Raw genomic sequence first — 22675 nt, 5'->3', positions numbered from 1 at the left:
ATAAGTAGAACAAATTCTATTTGTTATTTACCGGTTCTTACAAAAATGAGGATAATGAACTCAGAGGAGAACCAGGTGGCTCCGCCCGCCGGCTAAACGGAAAGAATTGAGCGAAACGAATCCTGACCGGCTAGCATGATTATAAATGTAAACGGTTTTTTAAAGCAGACGTTATGAATGATCACAAAGAAAAACCGTTGTGATTGTTCAAACATTTAATCTGCAAATTTATAAAGGTATTAAATTTTATCGAGAACTTGAAACGTCAACATAAGTTTCACCTTTCTTTTCCTGTTTAGCCTCTGGCAATAACCTTACAGATAATACTTCAGAGGATGATATGTACGAGTGTAAAATTTTGTACAGTCTCAGTTTGACCTTTCCTGAGATGTGTGGGTTAATTGAAACCCAACCACCAAAGAACAGCTGTATCTTCAATCTAGTATTCAAATCCGTGTAAAAATAACTGACTTTATCAGGACTTGAACGCTGGAACTCTCGGTTACCAATTCAGCTGATTTTTTTTGGGAAGACGCGTTCACCATTAGACCAACCCGACGGGTTATTAAGTTTCACCTAATAAAGCATTGAAAGCTCTCTGAAAAAAAAGTTGTAGAAAAGTCTTTATTTTTTTTTTATTTACTCTTCGAGATTTTCATAGGCATTAAATAAGAAAGTAAATGGCAAAAAACAATATTTCATCATGAGTGTGATGGAATTCCGGGTTTATATTTCGATAAGTTTTTTTAGATCACATTCTCTTTAATTTTTGCTGTTACAGCTTTTTTATATAGATGAAAAATAATCTTAATGCGAGTATCATATTTTCTATAGAAAAGGGACAAAGACGGCTGGATATTTAAAACAAAACAAGTGAATATTATTGAAAACATTGTACACTAAATTTGAGTTAACCTATTTTAAATATTTAACACAATAAATAACATCCGCATAGACTTTAGTCTTTGTAATTACTGCATACAAAAAAAAACAAATTATTAAAAAATATTTTATATTAAGAATACGACTCTTAACTTAGAAATACAAAAAAAGATTACGTATTTAATATAGATTTATCTATTATTTATTCTCAAACCACCAACATATATATGGCTAGTTATAGTCGATCTATAATAAATGAATTTTGTGGTGAAAAGCTTTATCGGAATTTGAACACAGAACCTTTCGGATGAAAAATATAGTAATAATAATAGTAGGAAGAAGAAGAGAATAAAACATTAAAGAAAAGGAAATTACTACATTAAGTTAGTTCTACCGTGCTTCATAACTTTTCATCTCCCATTTGCAGGTCATTGAGAATAACATTACTAAAAGTACTAGATGTTAGGTAAAATACCATACAAAATAGAAGTTTTAGAAAAAACGTCAATAAATTCATTTAAAAATGTTCAGATTTAATAATTTTATGCCCCTTTCTACCTAAACTCAATATCCAATCAGTACAGAATTCTTGGACTTCTAGTGGACTAAACATAGTGGAATTTTTCAAATTATATTTTTTTGTGTTGTAGTTAGAAATTGAAAATTATTAATAGTTAAAACAAATATATATTTTTTTAAGTCTTAAATCATTAATTAGGTTTACCTCATATATCCTAACACATACATTAATTCTTGGTGGTGCGCATCTGTAAATACGTTTACTCTGGTACGAAAAATAAGTCAATCGAGGTTTTATAATAAAACTAAAAATAAATGAAAAAATGAGGGGAAACTGCCTTTTTTGATTATCGTGGCACCATTTTTAAGTATTTTAAATTAGATTAGCACTTAAAATTTAATATAATTTTCCATTTATTTTGATAATGATGCTTTTCAGCGGTAGAAATTTTCATTTATATAGAAACTGGTTTTTATGATACAAAAGGAATAAACAGAAAAAAAATTGTAATAATAATTATAATAATAATTTTTTTTTGTTTAATAGCTCACGTGAGACATCTCTACAGAGAACGCATACCCCTTAGCGGACAGAAACGACTATATAGCGAGAAATGTTAGGGAAAATTACTAGACAGAAACAGTAGAACAGTTTAAAATAATTTTTATATACTGTCTGTATCGTGTGAATATTAACTTAAAACTTATTGCAGTAAGTCATAACGTACAAAAATAATAGGAAAAAATAATCTACGTCATAAAATAATCGTAATATGAGTTTATTTAAAGCAAGTCACAATTGGAACTACGAAAACATGAAAACAAAACTAAGAATCTCCATGACAAGCAGATTCTACGTATTTAATATCTCTTTTGTAATATTTTTAATCTTTTTTATAATTATATCTAAAAAAAACCAATTTTGGAGAACTCCGTCTATATAGGAAGGAGGCAAAGAGGTAAAATTTTAAATTGTATCTTAGGAACTAAAGATGTTAATGATGAAAACTGGTGTTTAGACTCTTCTTTAAAAGCAAATGAGCTTTTTCAAAATCCATTGTGGGGGACAGAATTTTTTTAATAAAAATGTTATATCTTAAGAACCGAGAATATAATATAATTATATTATAATATAATATATTATATAATATAATATATATTATATATAATATAATATAATATATTATATAATATAATATAATATAATTCAGTAGTAACAATTCATATTTAGAAATTTCTTAGGCTGTAAAATTATACTTGTTCACCGTTTTTCAATAATTCACTTTGGTGGTGGCAAAGGGGGACAAACATTTTCATGAAACTATATGAAACCAAACTATATGAAGTCGGAAAAAATAATATTTAAACTTTTTCTTTGAAAATAAAAACGCAAGTTTTTCACCATTTATCATAAATCTAATCCGTGAGGGGGGGCAAGAGAAGAACCAAAATGTAATCAAAGAGGAATCTGTTTTTATTTCGCGAATACTTCTTATACCTTCAGAATATCTTTTTGAGTTCAAAAGACTTTAGTCTCCCCTAAAGTTGTGTTTCGGTCACGACTCCGAAGGTGGAGGGAGTTGAGTACTTGAAGATTTCTTCTCTTAAGGATAGTTTTATGTAGCCTGTTCCATAATGAGCTCGCCTAACTCTGATTTCCACACTTGAAGGTGTGTTTTCAACTCCAACTAAAAGGAGACATCGTCCCGTAATACGCTAAACATCACTGGTCAACAAAGTCTACAGTATATGAATAGTCCCAGGATAAAGTTAACCGCTAGAAATAACTTGACAAGATCAAAATCCTCGCCAAAATAACAATGAATAGTCTGATATTAGATCGGACTTTATTGAAAAAGACTGATTTTCTGATACGTTCAATAAAACATCAACCGTTAAGTTATGGTAGAAGTATAATAAAAAAATTTAATGTTTCTTCCGAAAAGTTATTCTAATTACAAATTCAAAATCCACGCTAACGAAACCTTAGTCAATACATAGTAATGTATAAAATAAGATAACATAATTTGTTTTACCTTGTTGCCACTACTTCCTCCTAATAAAGATGACAGCACTTCGACCGCTCTTTTATCTCTTTTTACCAGGTTATCGATTTGTTGTAAATCTTCAATTTTCGCCGATTGATCTTTCTCGCTGGCTAGAGCTTCTACTGCGGCGCTTAGGATTTCATCTTGTAGTCTCTGTTCCAATTGGACCGTTTGCGCTATTGAACCGGATCTAACTGCTCCGATCACTTCTGCTTCTAATTGCTGTAATAACATATAAACGAAAAAATGTATTATTTTATAATGATTTAGGTAAATAAAAAATGCAAATAAAAATTATACATTTTATTATTAGTAAATTGTCAAAGATTAGAAAGCTCAGTATGCAGGGTGGAAGTGGATTACTGGACCGTTGAGTATATCCTTTTTTTTAACCTTTACATTCGATGTGGCAGTACTATTTCAAAAATTTTATGTAAAACTAACTTGTATATTGGGCGCTGAAGTTTTGATCGAATAGTTTATCGTGTCGATAATAAAGTCCATATGTCATTTAGTTGTACAGTACAATGAAACGGTTGACTTGTTTACTAATGCACGGCTAATCGCCTTCTAGCTGTTTTCTAACAAATTCTATGGGTGGAGAAGATGACTGCCCGAGTCGGTTGCCAATTTTTAATTGCATCGTTGTTCGCTCTGTCAGACATTTTTTAAATTATTTTGGCTTTTGCCTTTTGTTATATATTTATAGTGCTTTTAACTAAAGTAGAGCGTATTTTTAGTTAATTTAAATAAATTTCAGTAATTAAAATCACCGAGCGGAAGTATTTAATGAAGAATAGTAATTAAGAAATGAAGTTGAAAACCGTGGCAACATATTATTTATTTTTATTTTCAATAAATTAAGTACAGTAAATATTATTTTAACGTATTCAATAAAGTTTCGTCTTTTTTTTTGTTATTGTTATGACAAAAATATAATTTTTTTACTGTAATTATAGTGAGTATAAAAAACAAAAAAAACAAAAAATCGGAATTTGCATATCTCTTAGGCTGAGATGTTCAGTGTTAATTTAAGACTAGAATAGATAAAAGGATAAAATTACCCTTTTGAGCGCATTACCGTAGACCGATTCCCTATCTATCCCGCTTGACAGCGCCATTAGCAAAGATTCCTGAACAGAAAGCCTTGCGTGTTTTGCATTTTCCTAATGTGGATCTTCAATTAAGGTTCAAAGTGCGTCCGTAGAAAGTTTTGACAGTAACATTTGTCGATGTCATAATCGGTTCGATAAATGACCGGATGTCTATGTAAAGGGATGAAACGGATATAATGTAAAGGGAAGAATACGAGACAAATGAAGATGTCTAAAAAAAAAAATGTTGAACGTGTCGGGGAGTCTTTCCTGCGAAGTCCTAAAAACCTGTTACAAAGGCCGGCCTCGAACTAGCGATGCCGGTGAAGATAGTATGAAACGATTAGAGAGACGCTTACATACGCATCCGAACCGTTTACAGCTGTTAATGGGCTTTGAAGCCTATCGACTACGCTGTGTGTACCGAACAGCGATCGAAGATTGAATTTCATTTGAAAATCTTTTATCACCAGCCTATAGCCTTAACTAAGTTCCCAGCGATTATTTTCATTTACTTCTGTTTAAACGACAACTTGAATCACAGAAATTAGACGTTGACGAAGAATTGAAAAATGACGTCACAGTGTGGTTTAAGTTATGGCGGAGGAGTTTCTTGAACAGGTATTAAAGAAGCTTGTGAAAATCGACGAAAAATCTGTTAAAGTAATGACGGTTAATAAATGTAGTTTTTACGCGTAAGTTCATATTTTTTCAGTTTTGTTTTTATTTCAAAACCGACTAAAAACGTGACCGGTGTGTAACGATAAGAATCAGTTTAGATTCAAGGTCACGGGTTAACTGGATGGAAACTGATTAGGCCAACCGTACACATGTACACGTCCGCTTGGTCGTGCGCTGGTGACGAAACCCGATGAATATATGCGACGTTCACATATAATATATTTCAAGTTTAGTTTAAATTGAATTGCAACAGACTCGATTAATTTAATTTAGCGCTGAATATATTTGTTATAAGAGTGAATACCGTTTGGGTTTTGCGGGCTCAGCGTACCGTTATGTAATAATAGTACTATATTCGGTTCAGTTACGATGTTATCAGAATACCGTTTCACGCCTTCAAATTTTCAGTTATTGTTAAACTCGTCAAACTTAGTAATTTTAATGTCATCGATTATTGAGTGTTATTAGTGAAGGTGTAAGGTTTTATTTTTTTTACATTCATCTCTGTATAAGTAAATTTATCATCTCATTTATTATCGTATAATTTATACTTCTGATTTTAAAGGCGCGTATGAGCTGGTTTGTTGTTATACTTCTACTGAGTGAATTGAGAATCAGTACAAATTCCTATGAAAAGTAATTAATATGTGCAACTTATTATAATAGTAAAATGAAATGCGACGCTAAAATGTTTACAGTATTTAAAGTAATGTAATTTATGGCATAACTTTAATTAACGGATAAATGCAAATATTCTTGTTTAGCTATAGATCCGGTAAGCTTGTATTGGGGGGTGATATTTGGAATGAAGATAACAATATTTTTGTTGGCTATTACAAATATAAATTAAAATTACCGAAATGTCTATTGATTATTTACTCAACGATGTCATCTCTATTTAATAGAAATGAAATAATTAGCTTACGGATATTAGACGTAAATAGCTTACAGATAGCTTTACAGAGACATGTGATACTCTTTTGATTTCTATTAAATTTGATATTACCACTAATTAAGATGATACATGCACACAAATACAAATATATATGGATAATGTAGTCTTTGTTAATTATTTGGTAAATTATTATTATTATTATTATTAGTTCTTTTATTTCTTTCACTTTTACAGAATTAATAATTAATGGAGTAATCCTAATACTAATTATAATATTACTTAACTTAATCATACTTAATTTATCATTGTTTTATAATAAAATTTAATATTTATTACTTAACTTATTATACTTAATTTATATTATTTGTAAAAGATGAAAGATTAGGGGTCCACAAGGGTCTTGCCCGTTTTATGACACCATCCCTTCTCCATTAATCTTTTTAGTTAGAGTAAGGGGAAAAGTAAACAGTTTTATCTTATAAAGGAGGATTAGTTTTGGTTCAATTCACGATTTACTCTTGTGGAAACTTATCTTTTCTGCAGTTAAGTATAGAGAAGATGAATCGTCGTCAAATATTTATGTTTACTAATAAACCTTTCATCCAGTGCTACCCGCTAAGTTATATACGTAAAAATCTATTACTATGACAAGACCGATAGTATAAAGCATTATAATTAATTATATATGTAATTATAAATCATGTAATTACATGGAACATACTTTCAGCGTCATCAATATTAATTAGCCATCGTCTTAGTAGCTTTAAGAAAGTGTTTAGGTTCTTACTGGTCTTTATATGATTAGGAAGTATGTTATACAATCTAGGAGCAGTACTTGAAAAGATGCGTACTGACCGGGGTCCTACCATAGACCTTCAGATAAAAGCCAGAACCCTCAGACACAGCGGTATGTCGAAAGAAGAGATGGAAGGGATTATAGAACAAGAATGGCAAGAAGAGTGGACAGGGTCCAGAGTGGGAGAATGGACCAGACGCCTAATCCCTAATATTAAAACCTGGAATAACAATAGACTCGGAGATGTCAATTTTTACATGACACAATTACTGTCGGGGCACGGCTCTTTCGGTCAGTATCTGTATAGGATCGGGAAGAGAGCCACCCCGCAGTGAATCTATTGTCCAGAGAACGACGATGCCGAACATACGTTGTTCATATGTCCAAGATGGGCGTTAACAGAGGTCAAATAGTAATTAATGGTCTTACACCAGAAAATCTCATAAACAGGTCGGGGTACAACAATGAGAACCGGGAATGGTTCCGCAGGTTCGCCGGGGAGGTCCTGCGGGCCAAAGAGGATGAAGACAGAAGAATGGGAGTATAAACAGTAGGGTAGGGCGGACAGTCACTCCATGGAGGGCCTGTACGCCTTGGTGTGCGGGTACCTGAGAAGGGGGTGAACTCCAGGGGAGTTTGAGTTTGGGTTAAAATAAAAGACCAAGTCCCGGTCGGCGGGGTCGTCCCTGCGGGAGCCTAGGCTCTTTGTGGGGTCGGCGCTGTCGATTAGAGGCCAAAGGCGTAAAGACCGAGTCCCGGTTCCCTGCTGAGGCGCTGGGGGACGGCATAGCCGGACCTTGGCTCTAAAGCCGGGGATTAGAGGCAGGCAATGTAAAACAAAAGATCCGAGACCGGGGAAGCCAACCTGCCGTGCTGGACGTATAGCCGGCGGGTGGGGGACGCCTCCTTTGAGAGTAAAAGGACACTCTCCCCGACTGAGTATACTTAATTGGATATCCGGTCGGGGAGAGTAGGGGGAAAAAAAGTACTTGAAAAGAACTTCATATAACTCGTTTTATTTGCTCTGGGAACATATACATTCCTTTTACTTCTAAGTTCGTACTCGGTTATCATACTATCTCTATGACCGCTTCTGACAAAAAAAATTTTCATTACTTTATAAACATATAAATAACGTAGCGGTAATATAGTTAATTCCCTAAATATTGGCAAAGAATGATCCGTAGTTATTTTTTTGCTTATCATTCTAACGAATCTTTTTTGGATTTTGATTATGGAATTTAAATTTGTAACATAAGTTCCTCCCCAACAGCTGATGCCGTAGTCTAGTCGACTATGCACAATAGCAAAATAAAGTTTTCTCTGGTTATTTTTGTTTTATGTAAAAGTTAAAAAGATTTTATGTAAAAGATTTTTTATGCAGTACTTCGTCCCAATTGTGCATAATCTACTTGGTCATTTTATTTGAAGTTTTGTTTCGTAATAATAAGTTATATAAAAATGGCTGAATATCCGTTAAATTACCTTCTATAATTTTATATTTAGGTCAGTTTATTCGAAAATGCTTCTAATATTGGTCAATAAATATGTTATGTATGCATATGCGTGTGGGCGAGCGCGTATTTGTATTATCTTACATTTGGCTTCAATCTTTTGGAACCGTTTTAGTTTATGCTACCTTTGAATCGGAAGAATTTCTTGGATTATATTATTTTGGATAAAAATCGGATGAGATACTATGAGGAGTAGAAAGTACAACCCAAATTTTAATTCATCAAATAAAAAAAATTTAATGTTTTTACTTGTAAAGGAAATATCCATTTTGACCAGCCCTGAATTAATTTTGACTAGTTCCGGCGTGACGTCTATACGACGTATGTATCTCGGATAACTAAAAAACGATTAGCCGTAGAATGTTGAAATTTTGGATTTAGGACTGTTGTAACATCTAGTTGTGCACTCCCCCTTTCGATTGTAATCGACTGAAACAAAAGTGTCCAAAAATGCCCGAAATCCAAACATTTTGGACTTTTTCTCAACTGCACTAATAATCCCATTGTAAAAATCATCGAGTGCTTTTCAACGATATAAGTGGTACTTATTTTCATCGGTTTCAGAGTTATAAACAAATTAAAAATTAATGACATATATGGATCTTACAAGGGGCACATCGGTTCGAATCCGACTTCATCTCCTTTTTTTGTTAACTTTTTTTTAATTTAAATATATTTATTTATTAATAATTATTAATCTGCGATTGCACAAATTTTTTATAATTAATAATTCTATAAAACAATAAAAAATAAAAAATAAAAAAAAATATCAGAAGTTATTAATGACAGAATTTGATGTACTTTTCATTTAAAAAAATAAGTTGTATATGTAATTTATTAGGCGTACAAGGAGTTATGTGTTGTCCACATCAGATTTTTTTCGTTAGAAATCAATAAAGTGTCCTACCATTAAAAAAGTGACTGTTGTTAATATTTGATTGCATTTGATTTTAAATTTTACTTATGTTGGTCTTTTTCGTAAAAAATTTTGTAAAATCAGATTTTTGTAAAAATAACGAAAATAATTATAATTCATTAGTTTTTATATGGTTTGTTTCTCTCTCTCACTCTCTCTCTCTCTCTCTCTCTCTCTCTCTCTCTCTCTCTCTCTCTCTCTCTCTCTCTCTCTCTCTCTCTCTCTCTCTCTCTGTGTGTGTGTGTGTGTGTGTGTGTGTGTGTGTGTGCGTGCGTGCGCGCGCGCACGCGGCACACACACACACACATACACACACACACACACACACACACACACACACACACACACACACACACACACACACACACACACACACACACAAACATACAATGCGGTGACATATTATTGTGCAGTATGTGATACCATAATGTTGTGATACGGTAATATTTTTAAAAAACCCGATTAAAAAAAATTTATTTTAATATTTTTGAAATCAGGTCTGAATTAAAAATTACTAGCATTCCGCAAATTCTTAATTTTGCATATAATTCAAATAAGTTAAAATTAATTAAAATTTGTTCATTTTATTAATTTTATGAACGTTTGTTTGGTTTTTATTACTTTTTATTTATTAAATTTACATTAATTTATTCGATGTAGAAGGTGCTCGTTTGAAAAGATTGACAAGAAATTCAAAGTTGAAAATTATGCTGCTTGCTAATAATAAGTTATTAAAAAGAAACTTACTAAGGGACCACCAAAGGGTTCTTATTTAAAAAATTAAAAGGAATCATCAAAACCGGTCCATTTAATAAAATTTAATTTTTGATAATACGTAAAATAAAGAAAAGCATGAAAGAATTTAGACCGAAATAAAACAGTGTACGGTAGGAATTGCTAATTAATTGGAGAAAAATGAGCAGTGTCCTAAAGATAAAAAAATAAATGAATAAATGGAAGGTAAAAGGAAAATTGCATGATATTGCGGTGAGGCTGACAATATGTACGGCTCGTTGATGTGGGCGACTACAAAAACACAGGTGAAAATATAGTTGAGACAAAAGAGAACGATAAGGGAGTGAGTAAAATCTCAAAAAAAGATAAGAAATGCAGGCCGAGATGCAGAGATAAGTAAGGAAGCGAATATCACACAAACATTTTTGTAAGTCGGAAGAGGTGAGAATAAGAAAGTAAAGATGACCGACCGAAGTTGACATTAAATGATAAAATAACAAAGGACCCGCTAAGGTAAAGTACGGGAAAGTCAGAAAGCGTGGAAATAAGGGAATGGTGAAGAACCGGTAAAGATGGAAACGCCGACCCAGTTTGTGTCGGTATGAGATGCAAATATATGAAAACATAAATGCCCATCTGAGCATTTCCTTTCTCGAAGTAAAAATCAGTGATTTCTCTAATTATTTCTTTATTTCTTAAGCACTTGTAATACTTTACTTTGTGATTTTGATCAGATAATCAGGAAAAATAATTTATTAATTAATTTAACAATACGCATGTAAGATGTAGGTTCCCTTTTGAAGATGTGGAATGCGGTGTGCTACAGAGAACTATCACTGTTCTCTTGCTTTTCTCGTTGTTTATTGATGTCTTGCCTCAAACTTTTGGATATTCATTATTAATTTCTTCGGAAAAAATATAGCTTATCTATATCTGAAGATAATTATTTTAAAAATGTCGAAAATTCGACATTACCGGTTCAAAAAATTATTCAATCGATTGTTGTCGTAGGTATCTAATTTAGATTAAACGAGTAGATAAAAATCTTTGAATTGTGCTACTCACATAAACTTAACATTGGAGTGGAGGAATTCTCATTAATGATAACAACAATAATTATGTTTCACGCAGTATTTTATTAGATGAAAAATTATCTTTGATCGATCAGATTTTGTTTAATCGGACTCTCCCTCAGTATGTCCACGTCATCAGCAAAACGTATAGCTTTTACTCTTCTTCCCCCGATCTTTATTCCTCTTCTTTTTCCACTTAGAATTTAATTATTTCTTCTAGATACACTAAACAGTTTTGGTGACATGTAACATTCCTTCCTCACTCCCCTTCTAATCCCTGTTCTTTCTGTCATTTCGTCTGCTTCCCTCACTTTTATTCTCTGGTTATAATCCAGCTCATGATACTTATTATAAAATTTAAATAAGTTGAATTTTCTGCATCCCATTCAATGTACACGTAAATTTTTTCTCAAGTAATTTCTATTAACTCTTTCTGGATTGCAAATTATTATTGTAGTTATTTTTTATACTTAGTATCATCTTGTATTTAATTGAATATTATTTCAGGTGTTTATATTTTAAATAGTTAATAAGGAATTAAATTATATATGTATATATATAATACGAAAGGTAAAGTCGATAAATGGGTGGAATATATTGAAGAGTTATACGGAGGAAATGAATTAGAAAATGGTGTTATAGAGGAAGAAGAGGAAGTTGAGAAGGATGAAATGGGAGAAACAATACTGAGATCTGAATTTAAGAGAGATTGATTTAAGAGGCAGAAAGGCTCCTGGAATAGACGGAATACCTGTAGAATTACTGCGCAGTGCAGGTGAGGAAGCGATTGATAGATTATACAAACTGGTGAGTAATATTTATGAAAAAGGGGAATTTCCGTCAGACTTCAAAAAAAGTGTTATAGTTATGATACCAAAGAAAGCAGGGGCAGATAAATGTGAAGAATATAGAACAATTAGTTTAACTAGTCGTGCATCAAAAATCTTAACTAGAATTTTATACAGAAGAATTGAGAGGAGAGTGGAAGAAGTGTTAGGAGAAGACCAATTTGGTTTCAGGAAAAGTATAGGGACAAGGGAAGCAATTTTAGGCCTCAGATTAATAGTAGAAGGAAGATTAAAGAAAAACAAACCATCATACTTGGCGTTTATAGACCTAGAAAAGGCTTTCGATAACGTAGACTGGAATAAAATGTTCAGCATTTTAAAAAAATTAGGGTTCAAATACAGAGATAGAAGAACAATTGCTAACATGTACAGGAACCAAACAGCAACAATAACAATTGAAGAACATAAGAAAGAAGCCCTAATAAGAAAGGGAGTCCGACAAGGATGTTCCCTATCTCCGTTACTATTTAATCTTTACATGGAACTAGCAGTTAATGATGTTAAAGAACAATTTAGATTCGGAGTAACAGTACAAGGTGAAAAGATAAAGATGCTACGATTTGCTGATGATATAGTAATTCTAGCCGAGAGTAAAAAGGATTTAGAAGAAACAATGAACGGCATAGTTGAAGTCCTACGCAAGAACTATCGCATGAAAATAAACAAGAACAAAACAAAAGTAATGAAATGTAGTAGAAATAACAAAGATGGACCGCTGAATGTGAAAATAGGAGGAGAAAAGATTACGGTGGTAGAAGAATTTTGTTATTTGGGAAGTAAAATTACTAAAGATGGACGAAGCAGGAGCGATATAAAATGCCGAATAGCACAAGCTAAACGAGCCTTCAGTAAGAAATATAATTTGTTTACATCAAAAATTAATTTAAATGTCAGGAAAAGATTTTTGAAAGTATATGTTTGGAGCGTCGCTTTATATGGAAGTGAAACTTGGACGATCGGAGTAACTGAGAAGAAAAGATTAGAAGCTTTTGAAATGCGGTGCTATAGGAGAATGTTAAAAATCAGACGGTTGGATAAAGCGACAAATGAAGAGGTATTGCGGCAAATAGATGAAGAAAGAAGCATTTGGAAAAATATAGTGAAAAGAAGAGACAGACTTATAGGCCACATACTAAGGCATCCTGGAATAGTCGCTTTAATATTGGAAGGACAGGTAGAAGGGAAAAATTGTGTAGGCAGGCCACGTTTGGAGTATGTAAAACAAATTGTTGGGGATGTAGGATGTAGAGGGTATACTGAAATGAAACGACTAGCACTAGATAGGGAATCTTGGAGAGCTGCATCAAACCAGTCAAATGACCTTAGACAAAAAAAAAATATATATATATATATTTTGTAATTAATTATGTATATTTTTTTATCATGTTTTGATAAAGGTTTAACAAAATTACTCATTCAGGAAAATGATTTGTTTTTTTTTTATCCACGCAGTAACATACCTCTCTTCTTTCCTGATGTGATTTATATAATACATTATCATGTACCGATGAAAGTAAAGAATTTATTTATGTATCTTTATTTAAATGTCGTCAAAGTTAAATTTTTCTATATAAGAAATCACGCCTTTTATGCTGGTGAAAGTTAAATCTGTTTCTGAAGTGAACAAAATCGACAAGGATCAGGATCAGGCGTACATATGAAATTTATTAAATAAACTTGGTTTTGTAATTTATTACTAGGTATTAAGATTTTTTTTTGGAATGTAATGATAAATAAGGCTATTTTCCCACGATAACAAATTATTATTATCTATATCTACATTAAGGACATTACGTAAAAAATTGTTATTAATAAGATTATAATCTTATCTTTTTTTTTTTTTAAAAAAAACAATATTTATTAAGAAATAGATTGTGAAGGACGTGAGAGAAAGGCCTGCGGAATTATTAGCGTGAAAAATATGTTAGTTTTAATAATGCGGTTTAATGTTTATTTTATAAATATGTTTTAATCTATTTTACCTCCTCTATGAATCATGAGACCTTGCCGTTGGTGAGGGGGCTTGAGTGCTCAGGGATACAGAGTAGCTGGACCGAAGGTGCAACCATATCGGAGAGGTATCTGTTGAGAGCCAGACTAAGGAATGATTCCTGAAAGAGGGCAGCAGCTCTTTCAGTAGTTGTTAGGGGCGTGAGTCACAATGACTTAAACGGCCGTATCAACATCACTCAGTCCTCTGAGTACTGCGCAGCTGAAAGCAATGGAAAACTACAGCTGCTTTTTTTCCAAGAAAATGTGGCTCTCTGCATTTTCACATAGCAACAATGGAGGCGCCTTCCTTGGTAAAATATTCCGGAGGTAAAATAGTCCCCCGTTCGGATCTCCGGGTGGGGACTACTAAGGAAGGGGTCACCAGAAAATTAAAAAATAACATTCTACGAGTCGGAGCGTGGAATGTTAGAAGCTTAAAAAAGGTTGGTAGGCTAGAAAATTTAAAAAGGGAAATGGATAGGGTGAATGTGGATATAGTAGGAATTAGTGAGGTTCGGTGGGAAGAGGAAGGCGACTTTTGGTCAGGTGATTTTAGAGTAATTAACTCAGCGTCAAATAATGGGCAGGCAGGAGTAGGTTTCATGATGAACAAGAAGATAGGGAGGAGAGTGGAGTATTTCAAAACGCATAGCGATAGAATCATTGTAATAAGGATAAAATCAAAACCTAAACCGACAACGATTGTTAACGTTTATATGCCTACAAGCGCCCATGATGATGATGAGGTAGAGTGTGTATACGAAGAGATTGATGAAGCAATTAAACACGTAAAGGGAGATGAAAATTTAATAATAGTTGGAGATTGGAATGCAAGCATTGGAAAAGGCAAGGAAGGAAATATAGTGGGTGAATATGGGCTGGGCAAAAGGAATGAAAGAGGGGACCGACTTATAGAATTTTGCACGAAGTATAATTTAGTAATTGCCAACACCCAATTTAAAAATCATAATAGAAGAATATACACTTGGAAAAAGCCAGGCGATACTGGAAGGTATCAGATAGATTATATCATGGTTAAGCAAAGATTTAGAAATCAACTCGTTGACTGCAAAACTTACCCTGGAGCAGACATTGATAGCGACCATAATTTGGTGATAATGAAATGTAGATTGGGGTTTAAAAACCTGAAGAAAAGTTGTCAGATGAATCGGTGGAATTTAGAGAAGCTTGAGGAAGAGGAGGTAAAGAAGATTTTTGAGGAGGACATCGCAAGAGGTCTGAGTAAAAAAGATATGGTAGAAAATGTAGAAGAAGAATGGGAGAATGTTAAAAAGGAAATTCTTAAATCAGCTGAAGCAAACTTAGGCGGAATAAAGAGAACTGGTAGAAAACCTTGGGTTTCAGACGATATATTGCAGCTGATGGATGAACGTAGAAAATATAAGAATGCTAATGATGAAGAAAGTAAAAGGAACTATCGGCAATTAAGAAATGCTATAAATAGGAAATGCAAACTGGCGAAAGAAGAGTGGATTAAAGAAAAGTGTTCAGAAGTGGAAAGAGAAATGAACATTGGTAAAATTGACGGAGCATACAGGAAAGTTAAGGAAAATTTTGGGGTACATAAATTAAAATCTAATAATGTGTTAAACAAAGATGGTACACCAATATATAATACGAAAGGTAAAGTCGATAGATGGGTGGAATATATTGAAGAGTTATACGGAGGAAATGAATTAGAAAATGGTGTTATAGAGGAAGAAGAGGAAGTTGAGGAGGATGAAATGGGAGAAACAATACTGAGATCTGAATTTAAGAGAGCATTAAAAGATTTAAATGGCAGAAAGGCTCCTGGAATAGACGGAATACCTGTAGAATTACTGCGCAGTGCAGGTGAGGAAGCGATTGATAGATTATACAAACTGGTGTGTAATATTTATGAAAAAGGGGAATTTCCGTCAGACTTCAAAAAAAGTGTTATAGTTATGATACCAAAGAAAGCAGGGGCAGATAAATGTGAAGAATACAGAACAATTAGTTTAACTAGTCATGCATCAAAAATCTTAACTAGAATTTTATACAGAAGAATTGAGAGGAGAGTGGAAGAAGTGTTAGGAGAAGACCAATTTGGTTTCAGGAAAAGTATAGGGACAAGGGAAGCAATTTTAGGCCTCAGATTAAAAGTAGAAGGAAGATTAAAGAAAAACAAACCGACATACTTGGCATTTATAGACTTAGAAAAGGCATTCGATAACGTAGATTGGAATAAAATGTTCAGCATTTTAAAAAAATTAGGGTTCAAATACAGAGATAGAAGAACAATTGCTAACATGTACAGGAACCAAACAGCAACAATAACAATTGAAGAACATAAGAAAGAAGCCCTAATAAGAAAGGGAGTCCGACAAGGATGTTCCCTATCTCCGTTACTTTTTAATCTTTACATGGAACTAGCAGTTAATGATATTAAAGAACAATTTAGATTCGGAGTAACAGTACAAGGTGAAAAGATAAAGATGCTACGATTTGCTGATGATATAGTAATTCTAGCCGAGAGTAAAAAGGATTTAGAAGAAACAATGAATGGCATAGATGAAGTCCTACGCAAGAACTATCGCATGAAAATAAACAAGAACAAAACAAAAGTAATGAAATGTAGTAGAAATAACAAAGATGGACCACTGAATGTGAAAATAGGAGGAGAAAAGATTATGGAGGTAGAAGAATTTTGTTATTTGGGAAGTAAAATTACTAAAGATGGACGAAGCAGGAGCGATATAAAATGCCGAATAGCACAAGCTAAACGAGCCTTCAGTAAGAAATATAATTTGTTTACATCAAAAATGAATTTAAATGTCAGGAAAAGATTTTTGAAAGCGTATGTTTGGAGTGTCGCTTTATATGGAAGTGAAACTTGGACGATCGGAGTATCTGAGAAGAAAAGATTAGAAGCTTTTGAAATGTGGTGCTATAGGAGAATGTTAAAAATCAGATGGGTGGATAAAGTGACAAATGAAGAGGTATTGCGGCAAATAGATGAAGAAAGAAGCATTTGGAAGAATATAGTTAAAAGAAGAGACAGACTTATAGGCCACATACTAAGGCATCCTGGAATAGTCGCTTTAATATTGGAAGGACAGGTAGAAGGGAAAAATTGTGTAGGCAGGCCACGTTTGGAGTATGTAAAACAAATTGTTGGGGATGTAGGATGTAGAGGGTATACTGAAATGAAACGACTAGCACTAGATAGGGAATCTTGGAGAGCTGCATCAAACCAGTCAAATGACTGAAGACAAAAAAAAAAATCTATTTTAATTACAGTAAGGAGTTATTTTTTAGCGGTTGATATGTTACACATCGAAGCTACATCTTTGCAATATTGCACATTACACGTTTTAAAGCTAAAGTTGGATTTATTTCTATATTTATAATTTTATTTTCTTTACATCTTCATTATATTTAATAAAACAAAAGAATGTAATTTACGTATTCTATTCGCGCTGATAACCGATTCAAATAAATAAGGTGGTACACTTAAAAATATAAAATTATGTATTAAAACAGTTTAATATAATAAATTATAGTTAAAAAAATATATTAAAAAAGTAATGTCTGAAGTGTAACAGGTCATTCTAGTAAAATTATTAACTTGTTTTTTTTTTTTATGCGACTGGCATTCAGTGGTGACCGGAGAGAAATGTTTGTGAGTGGGGAATCAAACAGTTCATTTTAGGATATCACACACAGATACACACACACACACACACACACACACACACACATACACACACACACACACACACACACATACACACACACACACACAAAGTTGTTACATATAATAGGCAAGCGAAAGTTGTTTTTCCTCAATATTATTTCAATACAGCGCGCCACATACCAGTCAACAAACAACTCGTAAAACGTACTTCGTTTGGCAAACTTAGGTCGCTTACCTAGATTAGTATTAACTAATTGTAATGTTAAAATACCTTCCAATGTTTTTTTGAATAAATATTTGTCCAACAGTTCTGTGGTTAGTAAAAATGTAGAAAAAATTGTTAGATAACTTAACGACTGTGATAACAATTAATTATGCCTATCTATATTATTACATCGCTACATTTTCCTTTAATTATTATAAATTAACAAACATACGGCTTGAATGAAAATTTACAATCGCTAATTAGTTGTATTATTACTTTTTACTTTATATACTTACAGTGCGGTAACTTTAAATTAAAATAACTTGATTTTATTTACGAACTCGCATAGAGGAATGTTCGGAAAGTTCTAGGTCTGAAAAAGAGATGACGCAAGTACAATCAAACGACTGATATTTCTCAAGTATAAACCTTTAGATAGCGTACTACGAATTTTCAAACGCTTCAGTTTAGTTTTTTGTGGGAATCGAATAAAACAAACAGTTGTTTTTTTACATTTTCTGAAAAATGAATAGAATTGAAATTCCAGCTATTATAGATTACTTTACTTTACTTTTACTTTTTTTGTATTAAAAGTTTAACCTCGACGGAAATACAAAAAAAAAAATGTTACGATTCCACTTTAAAAGATTCTCTTCGTTTCTCTTCTCTTTCTCCTACAAAAAAAAGAAAAAAAGAATGAAAAGAAAAGAAAAAGAAAGATTCTCTTAACTTTCGTTTTCGACTAAAAATGCGGGTTGCTGAATTTGAATGTGGTAGAGTACATAGTACATTCATTCAAAATGATGAACACTTGGTACCCCAAAAATCAGCTACGACCAACGAAATCGTCACAAAAATCTGCAATGCCGTAGTAAATGATAGCTGGCTGAAAAGACACGAGCTAGCTGAGACATCACAAACATCTCGATAGACCATTAAATTTTACACGATGTAAAGCTTTTTTGCTTGGTAGGTGCCGCGTTTGTTTACAGTCGACCAAAAATGCATTTGACTGAACGCTTCTCGATGGTGTTTAAAATTATTTCCGCTGAGTTTGTTTGGAAATTTTATAACAACAGAGGAAATATGGTTTTAGTAAATCCACCAGAGAATAAACAATGAGTGGGGTACGGTGAAAGTGCATCAAACAAAAACGCGTTTCCATCTGCAAGAGAAATAATGACTACAGTTTTTTTTTTTTTAGGGGGGGGGAATTTTCGTGGTGTGATGCATATAGAATACCTGGAAAAATGAGAATCATGACCTACCTCACTAGTGTAGCATCGATTAAAAGATTCTGGGCAGACTAAACGTCCACATCTAGCTAAAAAGAAAGTGTTTTTCCAACACGATAATGCAGGTATACGCACAGCCCTGGGTTCTTCGAAGTGCTTCACCGTCCACCGTATTCGCCGGATCTAGCTCCTAGCAAATACTTAATCTTTCCAAACCTTAAAAACGGCGCGATGGACGAAGATTTACTTCAAATTATGAGGTCAACTCTGAAACAATTAGCTGTTTTGCCGAGCTGGACAAACCTTAATACACCGAGGGTATTGGAAAAGTTAAAAGTTGGAAATCCAGTAGACCGAACCGGTCTAGCGGTTAAGTCGTTGAAAATCAGTTGTTTAACAGCTGATTTTCAAATTCAAAAATTCAAAGATTCTCAGGTTCAAATCCTAGTAAACGTCAGTCGCTTTTATACGGATTTGAATACTAGACAGGGGATACCGCTATACTTCAGCGGTTAGGGTTCAATTAACCACACCTCTCAGGAACGGTCAGCCTGAGCTTGTATAAAATTACACCTCACCTACACGTCGTACATATCATCCTCATCTCATTAGGTCCTGAGGGGGGAATTGCTTATTGTTTACTAGTTGAACAGATTTCAACGTAAGCATTAGAGATAAAGAAATCTTTTGTTTTCTTTGTCAGGCTGAGAATATTTCGAGTGCCCTAAGCATTATATTTAGTCGGATATTTCCTCGAGTTCATTTTGATGAACCGTAGTGATAACGGGTGGAATTCTAATGTTTATTTATTTTAGAAGTTACAAGTTAACTAACCGTCAAATTACAATTACTTATAAAATAAAAAACCTTGTGCCGTATGAAAAATGCTATATCTGGCCGGTATTTAACCCATTGCCTTCTGGATGAAAAGCAAAGACACCTTAGCACTTCAACAAGAAGTAGACTGATTTATTACGTTGTTTATATAAACTCTTTTTTTATTGCTATGAAGATGATGAAATTTATTATACTTTCTGTTTATTATCGTTTTTGTTTTACTTATAGTATTAAAAAAGCCTTCTTTAGCTTTCATTTCTAAAGTTTATTATTATTATGATCCGGGGAAAACATAAACAAAATAAATTCTGCAACGTTGTTATTGTTAAAGTTCTGCTATACGTATTGTTAAAATGCTATTTAAATGAAATATCCATCAGAATTTTGTAGTGTCATTCATTGTCTTTTAGTTTGATTAATGCTGCACACATACTAATTTTCGTAATTTGATTTTGAATTCAAATATTATTAAAATAAAAAAAGAATTATTACCGTGTATTAAAGTACGGAGTTTTTGTTATTCACTTGACTATATTATAGATTTTGATTAAAGTATTTGCTTTGTATGTGGGTTTATATAAATATATAAACATTATTTATTCCCAGGTATATATATATATATATTATGTGTGTGTGTGTGTGTGTGTGTGTGCGCGCGCGCGCGCACATACGTACACCTAAAACATCGCTGGTGTACACAAAGAATTCAAAGGACTTCGTTGTTAGTTAAAAAACTTTCTAGAAATAGAAGATTGAATTTAGATAAAGGCTAAAGAGTATACTGAGAGATGAAGGATGTTGTTCTTAATTTTAAATATTGAAGATTGCCGTATAATCTGGTTTCATTTAGCTGAAATTAAAAGTTATTTGATAACTATGAAACTATAAACATGAATATCTAATTTAACTGCTTTTGTAGTAATGAAGGTGTAGGATGTGATTTTATAATACCTACTATACATCAAAAATACTTATCATTCTTGATTTTATTATAGACTACTACTTAAACACGCAGAAATAATTTATGTAAATTTATTGATTTTTTTTGTATTTATTATTAACTCAAACTTATATGTAAATAACTATTACATGCGTAAAGATTTACATGAATATAAACTGTAGGAATCTCAACGTAAAAGAGTTAGATCTTGATCCCAACTAATTTACATCTTCGTAAAGTTTGAAAATTTACTTTCCGCTGTGTACCCTTATTTTATACATAAAAATAGCTTTAATTTCATTAAACACAATAATTATTTTTTTATTTTCAATCAGTAATATTCTATTCCATTTTTATTTAACTCCGTCCACATCTAATTCTCAAGATACTATTTTTTATGATTATTTAATTCATTCAATTAATAAATTACATATAATTAACGATCTGTAACAATATATAATTTTATAATATCTAAATATTTTCGAAAAATGTTTATCTCATGTAAAAAAAAAACGTTGTTTTTATAATTATAACATCCTAACAATATAAAAACTTGTGGTAATTGCTTTCGCACTGGTCATGCATCTCTATTTGAACCGTATGATTTTCCTGGGAACTATTTCATTAATTAATTACAGTAACGATAAATTAATTTTAAAAATGTACTATTTACTTATTACTGAAAAGTATAATATATTACTACTTATTTCATGTTTTTAAAATTAAAATTTTGTAATCGATATAAGTATCTGGTTTAGGGCGTCATTCCGTTTTTCAGTTCTTTTCCGAGAAATATATTTTGAGAAAAATTTATTACAAATAGCTTTATAAAAATAATTTAATTAATGTTTAAATTCTATGACATTATTAAATTTAAAAATTATTTATTGCAATCTTTGCAGACTAACGTTAGTTAATTATAAAGCCAAGCTTCTCCTGGATTTTAACTGGGACTTTCTGGATGAAAGATTAATGTATTACTCCTTCTCCATGGAAATCGAAATCTGTTTTACATTATACATATTTTACGAAATCTATTGTGCAGGATAGAAAACTAATTTGGTAAAAAGAAATATATATATATATATATTGTATAAAAATCATCCATTAAAAAATTTAGATAAACTGATTGTTACCTTTAAGTATTGCATACGTAGCCTCTGCGACTGTTCTCGTGTGAGCTGATCTGTTGATCCGAGGGAAGACGGTGACTGGTCATCATGATGTTGATATAAATTTTGTGGACGTACATTTTGATAATGTTGTGGTAATGGTATTGTCCAACTGGATGGTAATAATATTATCGCTAATATAAGCGTCGTTCCCACGCTCCATGATATTAACATTGTACAATATGTGCCTGTAAACAAAATAAATGTATTCACGCTACTTATTACAGAAAAGAAAAAAAATATATATATATAATACTGTTATTTATGACGTCACGCTTTATTTAAAAAAATATGTATTTAAAATATATAGTTAAAACGTATTTGACGGATGCTGCAAAATTAATTTAATTTTTTTTAAAGCTGGGAGTCATCAGTTGGTTGACTGGTTTGGTGCTATTCTCTATTCCTTTCTGTTGTACGCTAATATTTTATCCTCAATACGTTTACTATACCTTGTACGAAGTAAGGGAAATATTGTGATCGCGAAAAATTTCGGTACAGATTTCAACGGAAATATCCATTTTGTCCATCCCTGAATCCATTTTGAGTAGTTTCGGCGTGACGTCTGTACGTACGTATTTATTTCGCATAACTCAAAACGATTGTAGAATGTT

At 32.4% G+C, this 22675-nt stretch overlaps 1 protein-coding gene across 3 annotated transcripts in view; it reads right to left on the bottom strand.

The window, feature by feature from the left end:
- LOC142320111 (uncharacterized) overlaps positions 1-22675 on the bottom strand; it is a 470415-nt gene that overhangs the window by 95070 nt on the left and 352670 nt on the right. For all 3 annotated transcript variants that reach the window (XM_075357791.1, XM_075357793.1, XM_075357792.1), the window contains exons 2-3: positions 22026-22249; positions 3438-3671 (exon numbers count right to left, since the gene is read on the bottom strand). In XM_075357791.1, the coding sequence (XP_075213906.1) occupies positions 3438-3671; positions 22026-22235 (444 nt within the window). In that variant the 5' untranslated portion in view covers positions 22236-22249. The remainder of the gene's footprint in view (positions 1-3437; positions 3672-22025; positions 22250-22675) is intronic.

The sequence above is a fragment of the Lycorma delicatula genome, chromosome 2 (genome assembly GCF_047948215.1).
Source record: "Lycorma delicatula isolate Av1 chromosome 2, ASM4794821v1, whole genome shotgun sequence".
Classification (NCBI taxonomy): domain Eukaryota; kingdom Metazoa; phylum Arthropoda; class Insecta; order Hemiptera; family Fulgoridae; genus Lycorma; species Lycorma delicatula.
The sequence above is the reverse complement of the archived record's forward strand: the minus strand, read 5'-3'. Positions and strand labels throughout refer to the sequence as shown.